The sequence below is a fragment of the Pecten maximus genome, chromosome 5 (genome assembly GCF_902652985.1).
Source record: "Pecten maximus chromosome 5, xPecMax1.1, whole genome shotgun sequence".
Classification (NCBI taxonomy): domain Eukaryota; kingdom Metazoa; phylum Mollusca; class Bivalvia; order Pectinida; family Pectinidae; genus Pecten; species Pecten maximus.
Window position 1 is genome coordinate 21,421,303 of NC_047019.1, and position 12,549 is coordinate 21,433,851.

The 12,549-nt window shown below is 34.2% G+C and overlaps 2 protein-coding genes across 2 annotated transcripts; both read left to right on the forward strand.

Annotated features, from left to right (window-relative positions):
- The first annotated feature begins 244 nt into the window (after positions 1-244).
- LOC117327489 (E3 ubiquitin-protein ligase XIAP-like) lies at positions 245-4,541 on the forward strand. Its single transcript, XM_033884498.1, has 4 exons — positions 245-428; positions 1,467-1,636; positions 1,834-1,978; positions 3,723-4,541. The coding sequence occupies exons 1-4, from the start codon at positions 302-304 to the stop codon at positions 3,911-3,913; spliced, it is 633 nt and encodes a 210-aa protein (XP_033740389.1). The 5' UTR covers positions 245-301; the 3' UTR covers positions 3,914-4,541.
- Positions 4,542-7,068: 2,527 nt separating this feature from the next.
- Positions 7,069-12,543, forward strand: LOC117327490 (putative inhibitor of apoptosis). Its single transcript, XM_033884499.1, has 5 exons — positions 7,069-7,202; positions 9,372-9,545; positions 9,723-9,883; positions 10,134-10,233; positions 10,623-12,543. The coding sequence occupies exons 2-5, from the start codon at positions 9,374-9,376 to the stop codon at positions 10,817-10,819; spliced, it is 630 nt and encodes a 209-aa protein (XP_033740390.1). The 5' UTR covers positions 7,069-7,202; positions 9,372-9,373; the 3' UTR covers positions 10,820-12,543.
- The last annotated feature ends 6 nt before the right edge of the window (positions 12,544-12,549 follow it).

Here is a 12,549-nt window from a genome sequence, read left to right on the forward strand (position 1 = left end):
GTAGCAATTAAAAAAATGTTGACTGACGCTGGCCGGTGTCATGCACAATAATGTTCCTCCTGCACAAATGTATCCGGATTTTTTTTCTTGCATGAAAAGTATTCGACTATTTTTTGTACTCCTACCAAAAGGTTTCAATCTGCATAAACATATGAAACCTTCCTATACATATAAAAGACACCCTGGTATATTAGCTATATATTACAACTTGTAAGCTGTACGTTGACGTTTTGCAGAAATGAGGAAATCTACTAATCACTCGAAGGCCTATTGCGGTCAGGGAGAAGTCGACTCATCTGAAATGTGCTCATCTCCACCAGTTGAAGTTGATCTCCTAGTGACAACCTGTAAGAACTCCTTTACGTGTAGGTCTGGTGATATGTCCCTCGACGTCGACGCCCTGGCTAATGCAGGATGGTGTTGCATAGGTATAAAGACGACTTATCATAATATGACTACAATATGCTCTAATGTACACATATCACAACCAGCATTAACAACGTTGATTTAAATCACATGTTTACTGACCAAGCTGTTAGAGCAATTGACATATCTTTATTCTGAAAAAAATGCTTAAGGTAATTAATTCTTTGTCTATACCTATGTCAATATCTTTTACACATATTTTGAATATTTTTCATTTTCCCTATCTGAATCAGCTGTTGTTGCGTATACCGGTTAGTTTTGTAAAATTGTTAAACGAAATTACGTGACTATGTACTGTTTTTATTATCTGGCGTATTCTTCACCTGAGCGTCATCTTAAATCAAATATCCAAACAACTTTCCTGATATCCACATGCTTATAATTGTATAGTCAATCAAACCAAACGTGAAAAATGATTGCAACGCCCATTGTACCTCATATTATTATTTGATTAATGAGAAAATGTAAGTATGCATATTGCTAAAGATGCACGTTATCTATGTTAACTCAGATATATATATTTATTACATTTTTACCAGTGAAATATCAAAAATTATTCATTCTATAAAAGTGATATTTTTCACTAGTGAAAAATATCATATTTTACTAGTGAAAAATATCACTTTTGCTGATTTGACCAATCAAATTAATGATTAGAAAATACCAAAATAATTGACCAATCAGAAAGCCTGACATATATGTCAGCACCTGGACAGGGGAAACTACTTTTTTTGTTTATATTAGGCCTAGTTAGCATACGGGGTAGGTTTTTCGTTGATAAAAAATGTAATAAACAGAATATCTAACAGTGTCTTCAGTAATACCAAATATATTTCACTCGTGCGGCTAATATTTTGATATTTTTCACTCGTGCTGCGCACTCTTGAAAAATATCAAAATATTAGCCCCACTCGTGAAATATATTTGGTATTACTGAAGACACTGTTAGATATCCTCTATATCATGTTAAATGCTTATATGTAAAATGTTTGTGTACTCCGTAAATATTTGTAACTAGTAAATATATGATTATCTTTTAGAAGATGGACGTATCGAAACATTGTGCTGTCAGGCTGTCTGGGACAACACGGCTATAGAGGATTTTTGGATGCAACATGTCATTGGTAGTCCTGGATGTCCTTTCCTGAGGCAACAGAAAGGTCAAGCCTACATTGATAGTATCCAGGCTGTTTTGACTACAACCACAGATGTGCGTTTATTGAAGTGAAATGAAATGAAATGGCAATGATAAGATTAAAATGTTGTTTATCATGGATTAAAAACATATATTGTTAATACGTTTAGATTTACCTTACAAACTTCTAAATTATCTAGAATGCGATTACGATAAACCACCTGACTACCGATAGATATGCTTATTAGAAAATTAAATTTGTTTATGTGTAGGGCGAACCTGTGTCGGAACAGCCTGGAAGCCAGAGGAGACCTCAGGATGAACCAGTGTTGGAACAGCCTGACGGCCAGATGAAATCCAAATATGAACCGGGGTCGGAACAACCTGACTTCCATATGAGTTCCCAGGGAGAATTAGGTAATTATCATGGCTGTGTCATACCGTGGTATGCTATATCTTGGTTATGTTATATGTGAGTTTCACCGACAAATATTTTTAGTTTACCAGTTTGACGTCATATCTCCGTTTCTAATTAGTTGACGGGACTTTTGTGATTACTCCATTTCTTCTTCTCCTTTATCTGATCGGTCAACCAAGATGGCTGCCACGGCCTCTGATTGGTTAAACATTTTGAAAATCTAATTAGCTATAACTGTTTTACTATTAAATGGAATTCTTAAATACTTAATGGGAGATGGTTACCAGATGCACTATTCATGTGTGAAAAAACGTTGAAGTGAAAAAGCAAATGGCCACCCTAGAGATGAGTTCTAATTTCGTAACTACAGTTTCATATCTTCGCAAAATGGCAAGCATTTCTTGGCTCTTTGCAATTGATTGATTGAAATTTAAATATTTCAATGAAAATTATATACGAGTATTAGGGGACTGCGAATTCGAATGGGTTTCGTTGTCATAGCAACTTCACGGATGTTTCTGATTGGTCAGAATTTGGATATTGTTTTATCTGAATGAAAATTGGTATATATAGATTTTAGGGAATTGCAAATTTAACCGCACGGATTTCGTTGACATAGCCGCCACATTTCCATCGTAGGGGGTTGTTTCGGGGACTTCGGTAATGGTTTCCTATTATAATTAGTATTTGTTATTGTTATATTTGTGTCAGGTATGGCTCTACGATAAGAAATTGCAAATCTTAATTGAATCTTAAGATTGAAAGATCCGCATTAGGAATGCTCTCGCCAGTTAAAATTTGCACAAAAGTCGTGACAAGAATGCTGGATCGGCAAGAGACGGCTTTCCTATAAAGTATTGTTCTTTGATACAATCATGTCATTAGGAAAACAGACATAACAAACATAGACAGTTTTGGGCAGGGCTGTATTGATACACCGGTGCACCTCGATATAATGAGCCACGATAGACGTGTAGAATCGCATATACATCGATTGTTAACGATAAAGTCATCCATTACCTGTTATGATAGGCACATCGGCACATTAGAACAATTAGTCTCAATATAATTAATATTTGCATTCCGTTAAAGTGCAGTTTACTACACCGCCATATTTCATCTATTTGGAACTTTTTCGTACAACAGGTAATGTCAGTCGTTGATCGTTGTCACTGGAGTGTTTACAAACATGGCAAACAATTGCACGTAACAGGATATACAAGCGGCACCGGTATCCTTTAGATCGCGTGTTTGGTCAAAATTTGGATTTTAGCAACGAAAGAAAATGATAAACGTTTGTATCAAATCAATTGTAGTGCGTAAAATTTGTCATGCGGAGATGCGCTACACAGAAGGGACGATAAACATGTTATTCTATTTGATACTTTCGATACAATGACCTATAATGGTTGACCACCTTAGCTAAAAATAAATCAACAGAACAAGACATTGACACCCAATTTCAGTATTTATTCAGGTTAACTTTAAACATCATAAAATGACCTACCAATGGACATACAAGTCGATTTCAACTTTGTAATGAAAAAAAGGTAGCACAAATCATTGTTCTTCTTACTGGTGTTTATTTAATTCATTGCTGTTATATATCATATATATATAATATATATTATATCATCAATATAAAGTGTCGTGTCGTGAGTGAGTGATGTAGTGATCGTAGCTCAGTGTGTCGTTTCAACGCAATAAGCATTACAGTTTACTGATATCTTCTGTATTTGTCAGAAAAGTTATGGGAGGAAAACGATCTGATGAAGAAAATGAACAACTGCTTTGTGTGCGAGGAGGAACCACGTAAGATAACATACCTACCCTGTAAACATCTCGCCTGCTGCGGAATCTGCGATCTGGCTCAGCTTAAATGTCCAATCTGCAAGGAATCAATCAAAGACCGTTTCACAACATTTTTGTCATAGATCATCAGGATTTCCCTTAAATGTACTTTTAACAAGAGTGGGAGAGTAACGCCATCCTACCAATAGAGAGTACCTAAACAGCATTGCCGTACATGGCATTGGTTGTATTGTGTATCCAAAGTCTCCGTTCTTTTGTTTTGTTACAAGCTGTCATATCTTTATGTGTTAATGGTGTTGGTAGTTTTACTTTGTTTTTTAGTCCCGAATATACTGCAATAAATATTTTAGCCAATGAAATGACTCATAATCTCTAATCGGGTGATCAGTATGTAATCCATCTTATTGTGTAATCATTTCTTATATAACTATTCGCAATGTTTTACGTCTGTGCTTCAAAAAGTATTCTTGTTACTTATTCTGTTTACTCTGTTTAGGTATTTAGATATTTAAACTAATAAGTTATTAACTAATTGTTATGAAAGCTATATAGACTGTGTGAAAAGCTGCGTAATATAAGCGTTTCAAAGAAGGTACAGCGTTGAAATAACATTTCTAGGGGATGTAATGTGTCACTATCTTTGTAATCCGTAATGCGTATTGGTTCGATTGTGAAAGGATACCACCCAGATATTTAACCATCTGTCAGGTGAATGCAATTGTAGATCAGAGCAGATTAACATCTGCGATAGAACCAATGAACCACACATCAACACTATAGAGATACATTTCTAACGATCAAGGGAATGCTACTTCACCAGAGCATGGATATCCTTTATGTTTAACCTCGAAATCAAAAGGCCCAATTTTTTTAAATTCTTGCTTTCCGTAGGTAAGTGAATCAATCTAAATGCCAATCAACCGGTTGATACACATACCTTGATTGTTTAACGGTGGAGATCGTAGGTAATATATTATACATTATTACGTGTTCATTCCGTTAGATAAATTAAAAATAAAACATGTAAAATGTGTATCATCAATAATATTAACAAGTGAAATGCTGGTAAAGGATATAATTATGAATCAAGTCTTTGAACATTCAATATCTATATTGTTGGACCAAAATCTCGAGTATTTAATTTAATTCTATTGTACCATGTAGTTTTGTTTTGTTTTTAGATACAGGATTGTACATTGGTTACGTTATCTGTTACGGGTGTTTCTTTATTGTATTATTGTACACAAACTGAAACATAATATCTTGTCACTTTAAAGGAAATAAAATTTGAGTTTAACCCTCTGATTATTAACATTATAACGAAATGCATCGTATCATGTTTGTGTGTTCATGGGGTTAGTAGAAAAGAAAGGATGTTGATAGAGAGTGTCACGTTGCAATCAATCTCCATGTTATAAACATTCCACGTGCCTAATACACTAAATATATAATATGACAAGTAGCGAACGTGTGTCGGTTTTGTGTGTTTTGTGTGGGTGTGTGTGTGGGAGGGTGGGAGCTCTCAGTATTACGGAGTTGTGGACACATAATGGGTGTATGTGTGTGTGTATTCAATGCGTAAGCATTGTCAGTTAGGAGTAGTTCCTAGTATCAATCGTATTCACAACAGTACTTATATTACATGTATATGTAGAGTTGTTAAGGATGCTGACAGTTTTAATACAAGTACATTTAGTACTTTTGAGTGGCCAACGTGGGTTGCGTATTACTGACAATCACTACTTTAAAACACGACCCTACGCACTAGAATTGAATTTGTTTCGTGTTCTTTTTCAAACTTAAAACTACTGCAACTGTTTTAATTGATGTTTAATGCATAGAAAAGACAGAATAATATATGTTTTGACAAATAAATCCAAACTGCTTTTGTGAAACAGAATAGTATTAAACAAGAAATGTATACTATGTGCTGTTGTTTTAACTGGGGTTTTGATAGTAAATGTTTCTTTATTGTTTTGCCGTCTTAAAGCAACATTGAGTCAATCTCATGGCTGAAGCTTCCGAGGTTCGTCAACGCTTTCTTTAAAACTCCTACTCGTCCAAAACGTTGGAGGGAATTGGCTCGAAATTTGATCTGACGCAAGATCGATGTTCTCATAATAGGGGATAGACAAATCCTTTAAAATCTATCTCTTTGTGTTGGAATGAACGTTGTCTCTTCAAAATTGGTCGGTGGCGCATCATTGGTTTGAAAGCAATAATTTAACCATATATATATCTACTGGATCAAGGTTCTGGACAGCTGGGCACAAACGGAGAAAAAACAAATCTGTTAGAATCGCAAGACTTTGTCTCAATTTTATCTGAAGGATCCTTGGTTGATGTGAAATTAATATTCTGTGAATGGCGAGGTCTGCTCGTGACCTAATTGGGGAAATACATGTAGATGTAAGCCTTTAAGAAAGATCTTAAAATACCTTTTCTTTATAGATATGAAGGGAAATAATTCGGAATCATATATTTTAGTGAAGTGTCCACTCCTTTCGGATACAGGGAAAAGGTGAAGAAATATAGTAATCTTTCTAGTTCGATCTAGGAATCATTGGCTAATAGGACATTTCAGCAATTTTTCCTAGGGGAAAGAAGGGCATCTCCCGATCGAGTGATACACAAACACCTTAGAATCCGTCTTGTTTGATACGTACAAAAGGATTTTAATCCAATTTGGCCAAGTTGATTTGAGGAAAAAAAGTAGGACCCCACAGAGGAAATAAAGAATAATATCAAAATTGACTGCTGTTCAACAGATTTTAATTTGGAGCTTTCTTTGCATAGCAGTGAGCCAGATCCCAAAGTGAGAATATGTTTGTGATATACATCGTAAAAAAACATGTTTTTTCGTTATATCGCTGAAAAAGGCGATTGAAGACATCTGGGGCTCTTGATAAACCTAATTGTCATTATGAAACAGTGATTGACCATCGTCCTATGATGGACTTCAAGTTCATGGGAATCCAGACTGTCCGGTGAAAAATAAGTTCACTTGTTAGCGCATTGTAAAATCGTGTGAGTGAATGCACGCATGAAAGAGTGAGTGTGAAAAAATAACATCGAGTTTATTTCGAAAGCGATTTATGAAATAATAATCTTGGACAAGATTATCACCTTGCAAATTCAAAACTGATCAAAGTTTCCCTTATTATAAAATATAAATATAGCTCTTTCTGGCAAGATCCCTTATAGTAAACTGTCGTGGCGTTAAGCTTTTACGAAAGGAGACAGTTCCCCTTGTTTTACCCCAACTACTTAAAGTACGCATTGATTGGTTGGGTAAACCACATGACTGAAACCTCAGTCATAATATTATTGACTTGAGTAGTAGCAGGTCGTCATTCACAAAAGTAAATCACCGGTTTGTGTTGTGACTAGTACTGCAATATTCAACTAACGGTAAGTGAATTTGAGGCGTAATGACTTCTTAATGAGTCCATACTCTTCTTTATCTGTTTAAGAGTTTTATATTTTTAATAATACTGCTTCAAACTAACACGTGGTGTAATTGCACCGCGGTCTCATGTTCCCTTGTAAACATGGCGAGGACAAATGCCGCATGATAAACTCTCACGAATCAGACTTCCATTTCGTACAAGTTTTATGTTAACGTTTTAACATATATGATTCCATTCAATATTATTATTTTGACTGATTTTGTAAACTTTATCGATAATAGTGAACTGGCTTCAAATACCGCAGTTTATAGTCTGTACTGAATACTAACGTAAACTATCATGATGAATTGGACAGGTTAGGGCAAAAAATACATTGTGAGTCCATGTTATAATCATAATTACGATCAATAAGCGGAAAACACATAGAATAAGCTCTAAACATGTGGTCTGAATAAACTCTAAACGTTTGGTCTGCAGAATGCTGTTTATCTTGACGAGGAAGAAGAGTTATTTCCCTTACAAAACACGAACCTCTCTGCAAAAGCAACAAATACTTTTAAAAAGAATTTTATAAGTTGTTCTGCCTGTATGATGATATATATTAAATACTCTATAGACATTGATATAATCAAATGTGCAATAACAAAGTATATAAGAAATACATAATCAAAAACATATATATCTTTGTCATATGCCAAACCTTTCATTCTTACGAGAAACTTTTAATATTAAAAAAAAAAAACAAAAAAAAAAAAACAAGCAAACAAAGAAAAAAAGTTTTATATGCTTTATAATGCTTCAGAAATATCATAGAAAATATTTTAACACAATGCTATTAACCATTCATTACATAGCTAATACCAGTATCTTGATTCTAAGTACTAGATATATTATAAAGGATGATAAATGAAATTGAGATCATAATCTGTTATGATAGAATAAATATAGCAACACAATGTACCCCAGTTCGGTTTTATCAGATTATTCAACATTTTATGATAAATGATTATATACCTTAATAGGTATGCATTGTGTGAATAAAAGAATTTAAAGATATATGCAGTATAAAGAGGTCACTCATGGTGGGTTTTGTTTTCTTGTATACTTTATCATTTAGTTACTATATATTTTCTTATTTTCTTTAAATATATAAATAAGTTGTACAAGTCTTGACCTTGAGCTACACTTGAACTTTGAGGATTAAAAAAGCTTCAGTGATATACTTGTAAGTATTCATAAACTCATTATGCATAGGATACGTATCAGAAGTCAGAAACGTTCAGCTCTGTTTACCAGCATTATAAACAAACTTTTGGTACGTTACCACGCCTACTTTTACGTGTCGTGTGCCGTAAAAGGGCCTCCTTCTAAGTATGGTGTAGGCCCTGACATCGGCATATAACTACAAGTGGGTAATTATCGATTATATTTTGTTTAATAGCAGTTTAACGTTATTCACGAATACAGCATTGTTTTATGTATCAATAAGAAATGTGAATTTGAATCAGTGAGATGTTGTTATATCATGATATGAATATGAAAATGGATAAGTTATATGTTGTCGTAAATAATGTATATCTCCATTGGTGAATGTAAGCCCAGTCACCCCCAGTACCGTTGAGAGAAATCTTGAACCTACACACACACACACCCTTAAAATATTCTTTTTTTTTTTAATCGTTAGAACAAAACAGATTAACTGAAAATCATTTTGAATAAGTAAGGGAAACCGTTAGATTTCCTGGTGTGAAAACAGGGATAATACAAAATATCATGTCCCGAGAGTGCCTATTATTATATTATCATCTTCGCTATCTGTTGGAAATTAAGTTTCTTTAATGAGAGGTTGTCTGTGAAAAGTATTAAACAGCTTAAATGTTACCAAGAATATACATACGACAATGATTGTATACATAATTATGGTGTTGTTGGAGAATCACAGTGTACTTGAACTGGTTCTGATCGTGTTATACACAGAGAAAAATATAAATGAGTGGTCTTGGTTTCCATCAGAATTTTTTTAACAAAATGCTCAACCACAAACAAATATTCAAGTAAATTTGAATAATGAAATATTTGAAGTACCCCAAAATAAGTATATGTATAATTTCCAGTCAATTAATGTTCTGAGACACAATTAAAAAGTTGTACTTATCAGTATGCTTTGCAGAAATGAAGAAATCACAGCCGTGTGCCGGACAGGGAGGCTCATCTGAAGCCTTCTCAACTCCCCCAGTTGAAGCAGATATCCAGATGGCAGCTTGTAAGGATTCCTTTATGTATTGGTCTGGTGATATTTCCCTGGATGTAGACGCCATGGCTGAAGCAAGATGGTGTTACATAGGTATGCATCATTTAATTATCATTTGATTAACCTTTATCCTCAAATGCAGACAGAAACTACATACCGATTTTGGAAAATGCAATCTAGCATTATGGACGAACACGAGGACACAGCAAAAATTGTGAGAAAAATTACTGTAATAATCCTGAAAAAAAAATCCATCGATGTTAATTTCAGGAAATGGACGTGTCACCACATTGTGTTGTAAGGCTGTCTGCGACTGGAAGGCGACAGACGATCCCTGGAAACAACATGCCATTTACAGCCCCGGGTGTTCTTTTCTGATACAGCAAATGGGCCAAGCCTACGTTGATAGTGTTCAGGCTGGATTCCCAACGGTAAGAGTGTTGTTAAATGAGTAAATTGTCTTAATATAAGCGTTATTAATTAACTGAATTATGTGAGGTTAACATATATACTTTGTATAATAAACATTAGAATGAATATATCACCTGTGAGATATAAACATACAAAAATCAAAACAGAAACATAGTTTAAACCATGATGATAAGATTATCATATATCATTAGAGATGCTTACATTACAGGTCGAAATGAGTTATTTTTAAGAAAATGCGTTTGTGTGCAGGATGAACTACCGTTGGAACAGCCTGATGCCCAAATGGGTCCCCTTGATGATCAAGTGTCGGAACAGCCTGATGCCCAGATGAGTCCCCAGGAAGAATTAGGTAATTTTTCTGTTTAGTTGTTGGCTGTGTAATGATCCCGGTTATGTAATACGTAACTGAAGTTAGACGGGAATATGTTACTTTTCTGGTTTTACATCAGATCTAGTTGACACACCCAGATCACCCGAATATCTATACTTGTGAATCTACAATTATAAAAATATGTAGAAAGTCGTGACAAGAATTTGGGATCGGCATGAGGATTATTAAAATATACGTAATTACAACCTTTTAAAAAATGTTCTTGAATAAAATTTTGACTTAATGAGCTTACGTTACTATATATATATATATTAACATACATTATCGGTGAAATCAATATTACAGTAAACCTGGTGAGCAAATTGATAACACTACATTGCTGATATTTTCTTATGATTATTTTTCAGAAATACAGAGGCTGTTTGAGGAAAACGAACTGCTGAAAAGACAAACTTACTGTCTTGTGTGTGAGGAGGAACCACGTCAGATTACATACTTACCATGTGGACATTTGGTCTGCTGTGGAATCTGTGGTCTGGCCCAGACTGAATGTCCCATCTGTAAGGAAACAATCACTGGCAGAATAACAACATTTTGGTCATAGGACAAGGGAGCATATCACTATAGTCATATGCAAATTACCAGTGAAAATTAATAGTACACTCTATTTTGGAGGAGGAGACTTTTGTTTTAGAGTATACTGACGTCGAGGGGCCATTGTAGTATCCCCATAATCTCGATTGTTTTGTCTCTATGATTTTAGTCTGTGTCATTGAAATCCATTTTATTATGAAGTTACTTTATTTAATCATTTACCATATTTTATGTCTTGGAGGTAAATGCTCCTTTTTCATGATTATTATGAAGTGAGGTTAACATTGATTAACATTCCAATTATATGTTTTGATTTTGTTATTTGTTTCATTTTCTCTGTTTACGTATTTAAATGAGTGATAAATGCAGTAATCATGTAAATGAAAGTTGCAATATGGCGCGTGAGTGAAACGCAAACAGCCCATGTGATATGTATAGTAGAGTCCAATTAAGAGCATTATAAATGATAAGTTTATAATGATATTTTCCGCTTGGATTATTAATTGTTATTCTTGTGATAATTTCTCTGAAAAGTTTATTTGAGATAGAATCTCACCGAGATGGTTGAACCATTTGATGGAGCCTTCGGGTTGTATGTTATCCTTGTTAATGAAATACAGCATTAAACCATTGTAATATCACCCGTCGATTGTCCTGATACAGGCGAATATCCGTGACGGCGTGGCACGAAGTCAAAATGCGCACATCTCTAAACTCATCCATTGTAACCAATTATCACGACGGAGAGTGTTCATCAGCCGGGTGGTTACCTGTTCATTTCGCAAGATAAATTTACTATCTATTAAAATCCAAACATGTTATGTTTTGTCATCCATCGTGCTAACAAATAAAACGTTGGTACAGAAAGAAGGATCAAGTATTTATAAAATATTTGGATGGTTAGACTAGATATTCAAGTTATTTATTTAATCTTGTTGTACAAAGTATTTAAATAGTTTATTTTGCCCTGTTCGGCAAAGTTGTTTCGTTTTCAGATTTTAGGGCTGTGCAAGGGTCAATTTCTTATTCGTCCCCCCCCCCCCCCCTCCAATTTTATAATTTTATATACTTTTATACAGTTGTTTCATAAATGTTATAATGAAACTGAAAAAGGTTGATTTTTTATTTTTCTTATTTGCTAATTCATTTTACTAATGCTTATCACAAAACTGATCTGTTCTATCTTATGATACACCAAACGTCATTGATATTATGGGATGTCGCATAACTTGTAAATGACTACAGCAATATCTTCGATTGTGGTAAGCGTAACGTACCAGAGGGACATCGCCTGTACTTGATGATAAGTCATGTGATAAAGTGAATCTCACACTCGAGTAAAAGTTTTAACATATCTCCTTGATAATCAACACCATTATGTGATTATAAAATATCTATAAATTCCATATTACTCTGCACTGACGTCATTTTGGAGTAGTTCATTGTAATTCATCAAAGAGGGCTTAGGATGTTGGTAGAGGTCACGTGATATCAATCATCATGTTTAATATACTAATACATGTCGAATGATTAATGAATTAAATATGAGCAAATGAAATGGCGAACGTGTATCACCTATCATTTATTTTATGTACCAGAATTTAATAAATCAATCTAAATGTTGACTAATTGTTGACAATAACTAGGATTACTTTGTATACTGCTGCTTATTTGAATTTTTAAGGTACTTAAAACACCCACACCTACTTATACATGTCTACTACTTAGAGTAGACAGATG